Source organism: Ascaphus truei, chromosome 13, assembly GCF_040206685.1.
Source record: "Ascaphus truei isolate aAscTru1 chromosome 13, aAscTru1.hap1, whole genome shotgun sequence".
Classification (NCBI taxonomy): Eukaryota; Metazoa; Chordata; class Amphibia; order Anura; family Ascaphidae; genus Ascaphus; species Ascaphus truei.
Window position 1 is genome coordinate 7159797 of NC_134495.1, and position 14988 is coordinate 7174784.

The 14988-nt window shown below is 50.6% G+C and overlaps 1 protein-coding gene across 2 annotated transcripts; it reads left to right on the forward strand.

Annotated features, from left to right (window-relative positions):
• Positions 1-856: 856 nt before the first annotated feature.
• Positions 857-13272, forward strand: PSMD9 (proteasome 26S subunit, non-ATPase 9). 2 transcript variants are annotated; one of them, XM_075568234.1, is made up of 6 exons: positions 857-1033; positions 6057-6156; positions 6905-7098; positions 9827-9928; positions 11364-11452; positions 12813-13272. In XM_075568234.1, exons 1-6 carry the CDS (start codon positions 914-916, stop codon positions 12838-12840), a joined length of 633 nt encoding a protein of 210 aa, XP_075424349.1. In that variant the 5' UTR covers positions 857-913; the 3' UTR covers positions 12841-13272. The 2 variants fall into 2 exon arrangements, with proteins under 2 accessions (XP_075424349.1, XP_075424348.1); XM_075568233.1 differs by having other exon boundaries at positions 858-1033; positions 6054-6156.
• Positions 13273-14988: the final 1716 nt, after the last annotated feature.

The window sequence follows — 14988 nt, forward strand, 5'->3', positions numbered from 1 at the left end:
AAACACTGATGTCTCTGAAGTCATGTAGCATTAAATGAAACGGGTTCTTATAGAACAAAGAAGAATCATTAAAATATACATTTTTTTTATGTTTCTCTGCAAGATTCTTTATTAACCAATAAACTGGATGTAAAATATAAAACCGCACACAAGGAGCCTGACCATAGGCCTGTATCATGTACCTGCTTCTGATGCCTACAGCACTAATATGTGATATTATAATGTTTAAACGTACAGCAGTATACTGTGTATATCACAAGTAACCAACTCCAGACCTCAACAGCTCCCAACAGGTCAGGTTTGAAAGATATCCCAGCTTCAGCACAGGAGGCTCAATCAGTGGCTCAGTCGAAGACTGAAGTCACTGTGCTGAAGCAGGGACTTATTGAGCCACCTGTGCTGAAGCAGGGATATCCTGACAACTTGACCTGTTGGTGGCCCTTGAGGACTGGAGTTGCCACCCCTGGTGTACATGGATGTATTATACACACATATATATACTTATATAGAGACACCATAAGTCAGTCTACAATTTTATGTTTCATAGGAATCAAGGTCCAAGAACCCAAATCGAGTGATATTTTGGTGGATAATGTCCAAACATGGCATTTTAATTTATTTATTCTGACTTTAATGAGATTTAGTTAGTTTATCCAGCCAAAGACACTGGCCAGATCAGGCTGCAAGACTAGAACATGCCAACAAGGGATATTGTGACAATTTGTGGGACAGATGCCTCACATTTAGCATCACAAGCTTGTTTAGCTGCCAGTGTCAATGAGCCACACGTGTTAAGGTCAGCAGTTTCATGGCTTCGCGTTTCTGGCACTTGGTAGTTTGTCCACTGCGGGGACCCGTACTTGTAGTTTCTGGCTCTGGGTGGGACCCGTACTTGTAGTGCTGGCTGTGGGAGATGTCGGAAGTAGGGGGCCTGCCTGGAGTTGGGGTCACCATGCGTGATGTGCAGCTGCTCATCGGGAAGAAGGATGAGATTGAGGCGCAGATCAAGGCATATTACGATGTGCTGGAGGATGTGAGTGGGAAATACCTTCCCTAGCTGATTTACCTGTGTCATGGGTGCATACCCTCTACTACCCCCCCACCCCCTCTACATCCTTCCCACCCCCCCTCTACATCCTTCCCACCCCCCCTCTACATCCTTCCCACCCCCCCCTCTACATGCTTCCCACCCCCCCTCTACATCCTTCCCACCCCCCCTCTACATCCTTCCCACCCCCCCTCTACATCCTTCCCACCCCCCCTCTACATCCTTCCCACCCCCCCTCTACATCCTTCCCACCCCCCCTCTACATCCTTCCCACCCCCCCTCTACATCCTTCCCACCCCCCCTCTACATCCTTCCCACACCCCCCTCTACATCCTTCCCACACCCCCCCTCTACATCCTTCCCACCCCCCCTCTACATCCTTCCCACCCCCCCTCTACATCCTTCCCACCCCCCCCTCTACATCCTTCCCACCCCCCCCTCTACATCCTTCCCACCCCCCCCTCTACATCCTTCCCACCCCCCCTCTACATCCTTCCCACCCCCCCCTCTACATCCTTCCTACCCCCCCCCCTCTACATCCTTCCCACCCCCCCTCTACATCCTTCCCACCCCCCCTCTACATCCTTCCCACCCCCCCTCTACATCCTTCCCACCCCCCCTCTACATCCTTCCCACCCCCCTCTACATCCTTCCCACCCCCCTCTACATCCTTCCCACCCCCCCTCTACATCCTTCCCACCCCCCCTCTACATCCTTCCCACCCCCCCCTCTACATCCTTCCCACCCCCCCTCTACATCCTTCCCACCCCCCCTCTACATCCTTCCCACCCCCCCTCTACATCCCTCCCACCCCCCCTCTACATCCCTCCCACCCCCCCTCTACATCCCTCCCACCCCCCCTCTACATCCTTCCCACCCCCCCTCTACATCCTTCCCACCCCCCTCTACATCCTTCCCACCCCCCTCTACATCCTTCCCACCCCCCCTCTACATCCTTCCCACCCCCCCTCTACATCCTTCCCACCCCCCCTCTACATCCTTCCCACCCCCCCTCTACATCCTTCCCACCCCCCCTCTACATCCTTCCCACCCCCCCTCTACATCCTTCCCACCCCCCCTCTACATCCTTCCCACCCCCCCTCTACATCCTTCCCACCCCCCCTCTACATCCTTCCCACCCCCCCTCTACATCCTTCCCACCCCCCTCTACATCCTTCCCACCCCCCTCTACATCCTTCCTACCCCCTCTACATCCTTCCCACCCCCCCCTCTACATCCTTCCACCCCCCCCTCTACATCCTTCCCACCCCCCCTCTACATCCTTCCCACCCCCCCTCTACATCCTTCCCACCGCCCCCTCTACATCCTTCCCACCCCCCCTCTACATCCTTCCCACCCCCCCTCTACATCCTTCCCACCCCCCCCTCTACATCCTTCCCACCCCCCCCTCTACATCCTTCCCACCCCCCCCTCTACATCCTTCCCACCCCCCCTCTACATCCTTCCCACCCCCCCTCTACATCCTTTCCACCCCCCCTCTACATCCTTCCCACCCCACCCTCTACATCCTTCCCACCCCTCTACATCCTTCCCACCCCACCCTCTACATCCTTCCCACCCCACCCTCTACATCCTTCCCACCCCCCCTCTACATCCTTCCCACCCCCCCCTCTACATCCTTCCCACCCCCCCTCTACATCCTTCCCACCCCCCCCTCTACATCCTTCCCACCCCCCCCTCTACAGCCTTCCCACCCCCCCCTCTACAGCCTTCCCACCCCCCCCTCTACATCCTTCCCACCCCCCCCTCTACATCCTTCCCACCCCCCCCTCTACATCCTTCCCACCCCCCCCCTCTACATCCTTCCCACCCCCCCCTCTACATCCTTCCCACCCCCCCCTCTACATCCTTCCACCCCCCCCTCTACATCCTTCCCACCCCCCCTCTACTACCTCCCACCCCCTCTACATCCTTCCCACCCCCCCTCTACATCCTTCCCACCCCCCCTCTACATCCTTCCCACCCCCCTCTACATCCTTCCCACCCCCCTCTACATCCTTCCCACCCCCCCTCTACATCCTTCCCACCCCCCCTCTACATCCTTCCCACCCCCCCTCTACATCCTTCCCACCCCCCCTCTACATCCTTCCCACCCCCCCTCTACATCCTTCCCACCCCCCCTCTACATCCTTCCCACCCCCCCTCTACATCCTTCCCACCCCCCCTCTACATCCTTCCCACCCCCCCTCTACATCCTTCCCACCCCCCCTCTACATCCTTCCCACCCCCCCTCTACATCCTTCCCACCCCCCCTCTACATCCTTCCCACCCCCCCTCTACATCCTTCCCACCCCCCCTCTACATCCTTCCCACCCCCCCTCTACATCCTTCCCACCCCCCCTCTACATCCTTCCCACCCCCCTCTACATCCTTCCCACCCCCCCTCTACATCCTTCCCACCCCCCCTCTACATCCTTCCACCCCCCCTCTACATCCTTCCCACCCCCCCTCTACATCCTTCCCACCCCCCCTCTACATCCTTCCCACCCCCCCTCTACATCCTTCCCACCCCCCCTCTACATCCTTCCCACCCCCCCCTCTACATCCTTCCCACCCCCCCTCTACATCCTTCCCACCCCCCCTCTACATCCTTCCCACCCCCCCTCTACATCCTTCCCACCCCCCCTCTACATCCTTCCCACCCCCCCTCTACATCCTTCCCACCCCCCCTCTACATCCTTCCCACCCCCCCTCTACATCCTTCCCACCCCCCCTCTACATCCTTCCCACCCCCCCTCTACATCCTTCCCACCCCCCCTCTACATCCTTCCCACCCCCCCTCTACATCCTTCCCACCCCCCCTCTACATCCTTCCCACCCCCCCTCTACATCCTTCCCACCCCCCCTCTACATCCTTCCCACCCCCCCTCTACATCCTTCCCACCCCCCCTCTACATCCTTCCCACCCCCCCTCTACATCCTTCCCACCCCCCCTCTACATCCTTCCCACCCCCCCTCTACATCCTTCCCACCCCCCCTCTACATCCTTCCCACCCCCCCTCTACATCCTTCCCACCCCCCCTCTACATCCTTCCCACCCCCCCTCTACATCCTTCCCACCCCCCCTCTACATCCTTCCCACCCCCCCTCTACATCCTTCCCACCCCCCCTCTACATCCTTCCCACCCCCCCTCTACATCCTTCCCACCCCCCCTCTACATCCTTCCCACCCCCCCTCTACATCCTTCCCACCCCCCCTCTACATCCTTCCCACCCCCCCTCTACATCCTTCCCACCCCCCCTCTACATCCTTCCCACCCCCCCTCTACATCCTTCCCACCCCCCCTCTACATCCTTCCCACCCCCCCTCTACATCCTTCCCACCCCCCCTCTACATCCTTCCCACCCCCCCTCTACATCCTTCCCACCCCCCCTCTACATCCTTCCCACCCCCCCTCTACATCCTTCCCACCCCCCCTCTACATCCTTCCCACCCCCCCTCTACATCCTTCCCACCCCCCCTCTACATCCTTCCCACCCCCCCTCTACATCCTTCCCACCCCCCCTCTACATCCTTCCCACCCCCCCTCTACATCCTTCCCACCCCCCCTCTACATCCTTCCCACCCCCCCTCTACATCCTTCCCACCCCCCCTCTACATCCTTCCCACCCCCCCTCTACATCCTTCCCACCCCCCCTCTACATCCTTCCCACCCCCCCTCTACATCCTTCCCACCCCCCCTCTACATCCTTCCCACCCCCCCTCTACATCCTTCCCACCCCCCTCTACATCCTTCCCACCCCCCCTCTACATCCTTCCCACCCCCCCTCTACATCCTTCCCACCCCCCCTCTACATCCTTCCCACCCCCCCTCTACATCCTTCCCACCCCCCTCTACATCCTTCCCACCCCCCCTCTACATCCTTCCCACCCCCCCTCTACATCCTTCCCACCCCCCCTCTACATCCTTCCCACCCCCCCTCTACATCCTTCCCACCCCCCCTCTACATCCTTCCCACCCCCCCTCTACATCCTTCCCACCCCCCCTCTACATCCTTCCCACCCCCCCCTCTACATCCTTCCCACCCCCCCTCTACATCCTTCCCACCCCCCCTCTACATCCTTCCCACCCCCCCTCTACATCCTTCTCACCCCCCTCTACATCCTTCCCACCCCCCCTCTACATCCTTCCCACCCCCCTCTACATCCTTCCCACCCCCCCTCTACATCCTTCCCACCCCCCCTCTACATCCTTCCCACCCCCCCTCTACATCCTTCCCACCCCCCCTCTACATCCTTCCCACCCCCCCTCTACATCCTTCCCACCCCCCCTCTACATCCTTCCCACCCCCCCTCTACATCCTTCCCCCCCCCCCTCTACATCCTTCCCACCCCCCCCTCTACATCCTTCCCACCCCCCCTCTACATCCTTCCCACCCCCCCTCTACATCCTTCCCACCCCCCCTCTACATCCTTCCCACCCCCCCTCTACATCCTTCCCACCCCCCCTCTACATCCTTCTCACCCCCCCTCTACATCCTTCTCACCCCCCCTCTACATCCTTCTCACCCCCCCTCTACATCCTTCTCACCCCCCCTCTACATCCTTCTCACCCCCCCTCTACATCCTTCTCACCCCCCCTCTACATCCTTCTCACCCCCCTCTACATCCTTCCCACCCCCGCCCAACATTTCTCCCATTCTGTATCTCTTCCCCCTCTACATCCGTCCCACCCCCCCCCCCCCCAACATTTTCCTCTTTCTACACCCCCCTTTCTATATCCTACACCTCCCCTTTCTATATCCTTCCCTCCTCTATATCCTTCCCACCCCCCAACATTTCTCCTATTCTGTATCTCTTCACCCCCAACATTTCCCTCTTCTACATACAGCCCCCCTTTCTACATCCCCCCCTCCTCTTTCTACACCCCCCCCTTTCTATATCCTTCCCCCTCCTATGCACCATTTCACCACTTTCTGCAGCTCCCCCCACGCTTTCCTCTCACTTTTTGCAGCCCCCACTAAATTCTGTCTTATTTTGTAGCAGAAAGGGGTCGGGATGGACGGGCCGCTGGTTGACAGAGAAGGTTTCCCCAGAGCTGATGTAGATATTTATCAAGTTCGCACCGTGAGGCATAATATTATCTGTAAGCTATTTATCCAGAAACCCACTTACACATCACATTTTTGTTGTGCTCTAATAACTCTTTTGGACGCCTTCACTGCCCGAGACATTACACGCTGAGCGCAAGAAGTTTATAGGTGTGCGTAAAAAACAATAGTTTGCTTACCCTCAATTGAATTGGTCTAGTCATTAACGGTGCTGGCCTTTGGTGTGGGAGAACATGCTTGTAGACCCTGTATGTTCCCTGGTTTCAAGTCATTTCATTGTCCGCTCTTCTGATGCAAAATTCTATATTTCTTTTAAATTCTGCCAAGTACAGTTCTGTGCAGACAGTAAACATTATATTGAAACCGAATTAAAATTCTCCCCCAAATTGAATCTAGACTTTACATTTGAAACCCAGCTAGTTATCCAATCAGATTATAGCAAGTTAATATTATTTTTTGTCTTGGATATTGCTTCGAGTGTACGCGGCGTTGTACGTGGCATTAAGCAGACGCAATAAGTCCCCGCCACGTAGCGATGACGCCGGGAATTTAACCAGGCTCCCCCAAAGTCCGTGTCCACTCCAGCCTGGAAAACCACACATCTTCGTGACGTTTTTAATCTTATAACACAAGTCACGGTGATACTGTTTTTAACCCTTTTTTTTCCGCTGGAGCCTTGTGCTTCGCCAGTCATCCATTCTTCAGACCTCAAAACGCCATGTGCTTGTACCTGGTGCTGGTGAGTAAAAGAAAGTCCAATGCTGATCCAAGTCCCCTCTGCAGGTTTGCAGAATGATCATCGAGCCCTCATGAGAGAGATCGAAGAGGCCCTGCACAACTTGCACTCGCGGGATAAAGAGAAGCGCGAGAAGGATGAAGCGGAGGCGCAAGCGGAAGCGTCCAAACAGAACCAACCTTTGCCTGCGGCCTTTGCCCGAGTAGATACTGTCACCCCGGGATCTCCTGCCAGCGTATCCGTAAGTAATGTGTGCTGTCAAATGTGTCTACAGCGCCCTGAGATACTGGGAGAAAAGTGTCCCGTGAGACACCCAACCTCCGCACTGCCTGTTCTGCTACATGTGACTGATCCTATTAAAGCGGGGGTGGCCAACTCCAGTCCTCAAGGGCCTCCAGCAGGTCAGGATTTAAGGATATCTCTGCACAGGTGGCTCAGTCTTATTGATCCACCTGTGCTGAAGCAGGGATATCCTTAAAACCTGACCTGTTGGTTGGCCCTTGAGGACTGGCGTAAGACATTGGCCCGCCCAACAATTTGTGCCCATTTATTGGCACGCCAGCAAAAAAGGTTGGTTCTGCTCTCGTACAATGGTAAACGGGTAGTGGATAACGGCCCATATTTACTAAGTGCTGCTAAGCCACAAGACACCTTCCGACCAATCCAAGTGAGTGGTCCAAAAGTCTTCGGGCGCCAGATGGTGTTTTTGTGTCGCCGCTGGGTGAATATGGCTGACTATACATGTACGTGTCTGTGTGCACGACGACGCGGTCACTGCAGCGCTATGTGAAAACTAGAATATCGTTGCGCATTTATTCCTGCGCAAGCAAAACGCCGCTGTGAGGTTCACAGAACGAACGCCCGCGGTTCCGTATTCCTGTCTCCAGGCTCCCCTTGTTACTTACGCTGGTCTCGGCAAGACCAAGGATGAGCGCTGCCAAACCCACGGCGCGACCACAATGGGGGTCCGACTTCCGCAGCAAGAACCTGACCCATCTGGACCTCATTGGGATTGTTATTTCTGCTCTTACAACATCTGTTATGGGAGAAAAACAACCCCGTGGCTGCTCAGTGCTGACTCATGCCTCCCACCTTCAGCAGAGCTGCCGATCATTGGATAGAACTCCACTTTTTGACATTGCTCGGTGCTGTTAGACCTGTGATTTCCCCCTGCACAATTTGTATTTTTTACGGGTTCTTTACCATACCTTTTTTAAAATGAGACCAGAACCTAAATGGATTTGGCTTGTAATGTGCTCCCACCTTGTGGCACCGCTGCACTTCTCAGCGAAGGCCAGGATAACATTGTTTCTCTGCTAAGTCTATTTCAGGGGTACAGGAGGTGTCTCCTAGGCTAGGGGTTCACCCAAAATATTATGTAATGGCGTGTTCCTGAGCCTGTGTGGGGACTGCGCACTTGGTAAGCCCCCAAACTGCCCCTTAGCGTGGGTAGCATGGCTGTCATTTACAGCAGGAGATTCCAAAGTCACAGCAGCAAGGCATTGTGGGGCGTGACTTTGGAAGCTCCCGCAGTGAGTGCTGCTATACCCCTCATGCTACCTGTACACACTGAGGGGCAGTTTGGGGGATTATTAAGCGTATGTTCCCCCCACGATCAGGACTCTACACTGGCCTGTGATTGGTCACACTGTTTTGTTAGCGATAGTCTGAGTCGGCAATAAGATTTATTAATTGGGGATTTGAAGGACAAAAATAATTTCTAGCGGGGGGTGCACCGTGTAAAAACGAATGGGAACCGCTGGTTTATTTGAAGTTTGCATGGAAACCGTTTCTGAGCTGCCTGGGGGAGTGGAGCCAGTGCCGATGAACAGCAGAGGTTGCCATGTGGACACTATACTGCAGGCTTCGGGCCTTTGTAAATTGTCATTTAATATCGAATAACAAACCACTAAAAAAAGCCGAGTTGATCATCGACTTTAAAGCAGCAATCCCTCCCAGAAGCCCGGGCTATATACGTTTAACTCTTATCATGTTTGTATCTTACCTCCTGAGAATGTCCCGCTCTTTAACAAAAAATAAAATAATTGTTTTGGGGTGTTCAAAATCAGGATTTTCCTCATCTCTACCATGGTAACCTGTAGCCTGCACTGGGGGGGTTGGGGGGGACTCCATTTTAACATCCCGGACACTTCATTAATTAAAAAAAAAAAAATGCTGATATCTCCTAAACAGAGCATCCAATTTTAAAAACGTTAAGCTTTTTTGAGCGGACGTGCTCGAGATCCTAACATTGTGACATGGTATGAGCTGGGCCCGTCTAGGATTGCTGCTCTAGCAGCGTTTAGCTGTGTATGGAGTGGGCACACACTGTGACTATCTGTTTTTGATTATAGACTGAATTCCTGAGGGCGGGGGAGGTGACACGGGTTGTAAATCTTCATTTTATTTACACGTAACCCTTTTTACAACTCACAGCATGTTGATTTTATTCACGTTTATTACATCTCAATTAGGGCCAGTTTGGGGGTACGTTTATGGGCCCCTAAACAAAAAAACAAATAGGGACACGCTAATAAATAAGATTATCTGTAGGTTCCTTCACCGATGGTCATTATGACAGCCACTGATTGAGCCACCTGTGCTGAAGCAGGGATATCCTGAAAACCAGTCCTGTTGGTGGCTCTTGAGTACTGGAGTTTGCCACCCCTGGTCTAAGCCCCCCCTCTTATCTCGCTATAACAGGCCTCACAACTTGACTTTTTTTTAGTGGGACGCCTCTTACAAATTAGGGAAAATAAATATAAAGTTAAATCAGATTTGTATTTCTCTTAAATAGCCGATTGCTCTCCGTGGTCCTGAGATATGGGCAGTTTTTACACCCTTTCCACATGCGTGTGTCCTAGCTACACCCCACATTGATAAGATATGTATATTCGCTGCTCTTCTGGCATCTGTACATTTCTTTTATATACAATTAATTTTTTTTACCATGTTCTCTCTTTATTTAGGGCCTGCAGGCTGGAGATGAAATCATTGAGTTTGGCTCCGTGAACACAAGTAACTTTCAAACACTACAGAATATTGCTGTCGTCGTCCAACACAGTGAAGGGGTGAGTATGAGTGGGGTATTATAGGAAAGAGACAGACCCCGGCCCATAGAGTGGGGTACTGTAGGAAAGAGACAGACCCCCGGACCACCGAGTGCTAGATTCACTAAGCTTTGTTAAATGTACAATCCCACCCAGTCGGACAGTTGATTTCTCAGGGTCTCGGATGGGGAAGTGTTTTATTTCCCCTTCTACTCTCCTGTATTTAATTAACTTGAGTTAAAGACCCATTTCAGGGTCAGAGTAACGTTAAGACGTACTTAATGTCACGTTATTGGCAGACAACGTACCTTATGCTACAATAAGTGCCGCTAGCCCCGTGCTGATGAGATGCAGAGCGCCGTTGGTTTTGCATATAATTAGCTGTGACATACCATGTTAACTCCGGGAAATTCACTTCTGTTCCTGTTTTAGGCAACGGCCCGTTCTGATCCCTTATTATAGGAGACCATCCCTCCTGGAACCAAAGTGAACTCATTCCTGGGACCTGTTTAATGGGTCTCATCGGGGGGATTGATACATGTTTTATACCCAAATTTGACACCTATATTTGTTAAAGGGAGACTTCAGAGAGGTTTCATTTCCTCTGACTGCTCCCTACGGTGTGATGTCACTGTGTGATGTCACTGTGATCAGCGAGCGCTTGTACAGCCTAAGAAATTAATCTGCCTGATTTTTATGTGGAATTGCACCTTTAACAATCCGTTAGTACGAAGATAGTCCGTGGTGGGAGTTTCATGGCAGTAGGGGGGTAGGGTGTACCTTTTATTATGCATATGTGTATCTGTCTATATTTTCCTCTCTGCAACTTCTACAAAACTTCAAACAGAAAGGAGGTGATACAAAGCGTAGCATATCCGCTCAATGTATGAACAAATATAATTAGAGTGTAAGCTCTTGGAGCAGGGGCTTCTTTTCCTGAGTGTCACTTTTATGTCTCAAGCACTTCTTCCCTTTTTTGTTATTTTTTTATTGTCACGTGTATTACTGCTGTGAAGCGCTATGTACATTAATGGCCATACATACATACATACATACATACATACATACATACAATGGACAGAGAACCCCACATATAGAAGGTATTACCGCTACTTTTGATAGAGTAATGGTTCTATTTATTTTTTTAAATGGTACGACCAGGTGGATTGTAGGAAGACCCTCTCGTTTTCTGCTTCCTAAGCATAAATATTGTATACATCCGATTTATATTATATGGTCACAATAACTTCTTAATGTTGAATGTCCTTTTTTAGTTTTTGAATCGGACATTACTACTTAATTTTTTTTTTTTTTATGCCGCTGATTTCTGGAGTCGCTTTGATGTAAGATATTGTGGGAAAAGTCCCGATTTTACATATATACAAGCCTGTGTGTCCATGGTTTTGTTTTTTTTTTACACCGACGATGGCAGAAACCATGCATGTTTTAATTACAGAAGCCGTTAAGCGTCACCGTTATTAGAGTGGGAAAGAAAGTTCATTTAGGGCTCACACCCCAGCGCTGGAGCGGAAAAGGACTTCTGGGGTAAGTGTTATCGGGTAAGCAAACTCCAGTCCTCAAGGGCCACCAACAGGTCAGGTTTTCAGCATATGCATGCTTCAGCACAGGTGGCTCAAACAGTGGATCAGTCGATGAGCCACCTGTGCTGAAGCAGGGATATCCTGAAAACCTGACCTGTTGGTGGCCCTTGAGGACTGGAGTTGAGCCCGCCTAATTTATATACTGTAATATCGTAAAATCAAAACATTTCTAAAGCTCAATCACTGCTGAGGATGAGGTGATTTTTATTTGAATTGATTATATATAGAGATAGAGATATAGAGATATAGATGATGAGTTAAGTTATGGTGAGTAAAAAAAGTGACAAAAACCCTCCACAGGAAAGCAAATATGCAAATACAACTGTATGCTCATCTGCATGTCTTAGGGTTGCAGACCTGCCTAAGACATGCAGATGAGCATACAGTTGTGTGTGTGTGTGTGGTGTGTGTATGTGTATATATATGTATATATATATGTGTATATATATATATATATGTATATATATATGTATATATATATGTATATATATATGTATATATATGTATATATATTTTTTTTTTTTTTTTTTTCATTCAGTTAAAGAAAATGATTATTTGCAGAAGATTGTGTGTGTGGACAAGTGCTACGTTTCCAAGATAAAATATAAACTGAAACATTTATAGAAAATAATATAACTGAACTCTAAATGTAATAGTATTTTGAGTGTTTAGTTTTTTTTCAGAGCGGCCTGGTCTGATTTCCAGGCAGGTAGTGACTGGTGTCTGTTTTTATAGCAGCTAAACACCTTGCACTACATATTCTCTACCCCCCTAGTTCTAGGATTAAAGCAGGGGGTCTGACGCTGAACCTGGTTAATTTCAGCTTCGGGACCCCCTGCTTGCAGAGATACTTCCCTCCCGTAGAGGGCGCCGGTGTCTCTGTGCAGGTTTAAATGTCCCGGTCACGCTGGCTAATAGGAAGTTGCACGGGATGATGTCACGGCTTCCTATTGGCCCGCGGCAAACCTTAAGCTGCCATTTTGTTAGGCACACAAGCTCCCGGCCTGCCGAGATACCGGCACCCACTACCTCAGTATCTGTACCCACCTTCAGTCTGTATCTAGGGGGAGCAGGGGGTCCCCGGAGTTGAAATTAACGCAGCTCCACTCCGTAGACCCCTGCTAAAAAAAAAAAAAAAAATCAATTAAAAAAACATGTAGGGTGAATGGTTTTGCTGCTTTAATATCCACCTTATTTTGTACCAATAAAAGGCCCCGTATCTATTATTATTTTTATTATTTAAGGGATGTTTTTACGGAGGCGTCAGGTCTAATTTTATTTATTTTTATCCATTTTCTTTGCAGATGTAACATCATTCCATTAAAAAGATGAAATTAATACCAGGAAACTTCCCATACCAACTGCTTTTGGAGTGTGTCATTTTTAGAAACTGGCAGATTGTGTTAGAGGCGGAGTAGCCAACTACCAGTCCTCAAGGGCCACAAATGGGTCAGGTTTTCATGATATTCCTGCTTCAGCAAAGGCGGCTCGGTCAAAGACCTGAGCTACTGATTGAGCTGCCTGTGCTGAAGCAAGGATATCCTGAAAACCTGACCTGTTGGTGGCCCTTGAGGACTGGAGTTGGCTGTCCCTGTGCTAGACGGATGGTGATTGGTACTTCATTAAAGCTTCAAGTTCTGCCGGAGACATCGCTGCAGCGTGGATCGATTTTTCTCTTCAGATGATATTGGCCTGTTTTTGGGGCATTTTTTTCCTGTTTTGTGGTCTTCTTTCCATCGCAAAATAAAAATAATTTACACCTGTTTTGATGCCTGCAATAAATAAAATGTGATTTCAAAAAGAGCACCGCTACAGTTTGGGACTGATGAGGGACGTAAGATGATGTTTCTGAGCAATAACCGTGTAGAAATGGTATTACTTGGTCCTTATTGACGACTGAAGAATGGAATTGGATGTTCCTGGAGGTCTGGCTGCCATTACCAGCTGCCTGATTTCCTGTGGTACTTGTATATTGTTTTTATTGAACACATTAAACAATTTCAATTGTAATTAGTCTCAAAGGATATGTCAGGGGCGGCAAACTCCAGTCCTCAAGGGCTGCCACCAGGTCAGGTTTTCAGGATATCCCTGCTTCAGTACAGGTGGCTCAATCATGCACAGCCATTTTTCAGCGCAATTTGCGTTTAAAGTGAGATTTCGCACATGTATATGTGCTTTGATGCATAGAACCCAAACCCCCACACGTGCACGAGGGAGAGAAGGAAAAATGAATGCAGTGTTCGTATAGTAGTGCAAAGAATCTATATAGGCAGGCACACGCACCCCCATCGACACCCTCTATAGCGAGAGACACTGACCTTATAGACACACCACCTCTTCCCCTGCTAATTGTGTTAATACTGACCAACCTTTAAAACTTGCCTCACAAATCAAGCACCCAAACAGCCTGCATTCATGGCTACTGCCCCACAACCACTGCTACCGTCCCATTGTGGCCAAGCCCTGCCATCCACTGCACTTATTCCCTCGCCTGCTGTCTCTCTAACTCGCCCAATATACCACTAGGGCCTCGGGCATGGTGCCGCAGACCGTGCGGACGCCGAGCGATCAGATTGCCTTAAGGCAGTGTTCGCGTCCACGCGGCGTGTGGGAGGGGGCGCGCGTTGCGCAAGAAATCAGTTCAAAATGATTTCTTGGCGTGACAGGCCCGTCTAGTATGGCCAGGGAAAGCACCCGCTTTCCCGCGGCCTTAGATTGTAAGCTCTTCGGGGCAGGGATTTCCTTTCCTATGTCTGACTTTGCAGCGCTTGTTGTATTATTATAATTCCTTGTACTGTATTCTTTGTGAAGCGAGGAGTACACTTTTGGTGCTATATAAATATATACATACAAAGATATATATACCTACTCCCCTCATAGAAAGACACAGAAACCCCCTATAGAGAGACACCCCTATAGACACACACCTATTTAGGAACGGTCACGGAGTTTGAGTGCATTAAAATCTTCCTGTATGTACTGTTCTCGTTAGCATTTCCTCGTTATTAATATTAATTTCCTGTTAATATGTGTATTTGCTCTTTATGACTATGTTTATAAGTATATTAACCTGTGGGTGCCATAGATGCAGAATCCCTCATTAAGTGTTTTAGTTCTGGAGATCATTAGCATTTACATTCCAGATGACCTTTGTGGTGGGCAGATCCATTAAGAATTAGCGAAGGCCCCATGTTTAAAGCTGGATTCCTTCCCCCTCCTATTATCACACACACTTAAATCTCATATTCATGGTTATCCTGGGCAATGCACATTCCCTGCTTGCCCCAGCCCCAGCTTGCACAGCCCCTGGCTGCCCCAGCCTGCCTGCACAGCCCCTGTCCCTGCCCGCACAGCCCCTGCCTGCCCCAGCCCCAGCTTGCACTGCCCCAGCCTGCCCCAGCTTGCACAGCCCCTGCCCGCACAGCCCCTGCCTGCCCCAGCCCCAGCTTGCACAGCCCCAGCCTGCCCCAGCTTGCACAG

What these genes read in the sequence shown, in the direction of transcription:
- PSMD9 (XM_075568233.1), top strand. Translation starts at nt 914, where the DNA reads ATGTCGGAAGTAGGGGGCCTGCCTGGAGTTGGGGTCACCATGCGTGAT. An exon ending in ATTACGATGTGCTGGAGGAT is followed by an intron (nt 1,034 to 6,053) that starts GTGAGTGGGAAA and finishes CTTATTTTGTAG; the next exon opens with CAGAAAGGGGTCGGGATGGA. An exon ending in TCGTCCAACACAGTGAAGGG is followed by an intron (nt 9,929 to 11,363) that starts GTGAGTATGAGT and finishes TTTTAATTACAG; the next exon opens with AAGCCGTTAAGCGTCACCGT.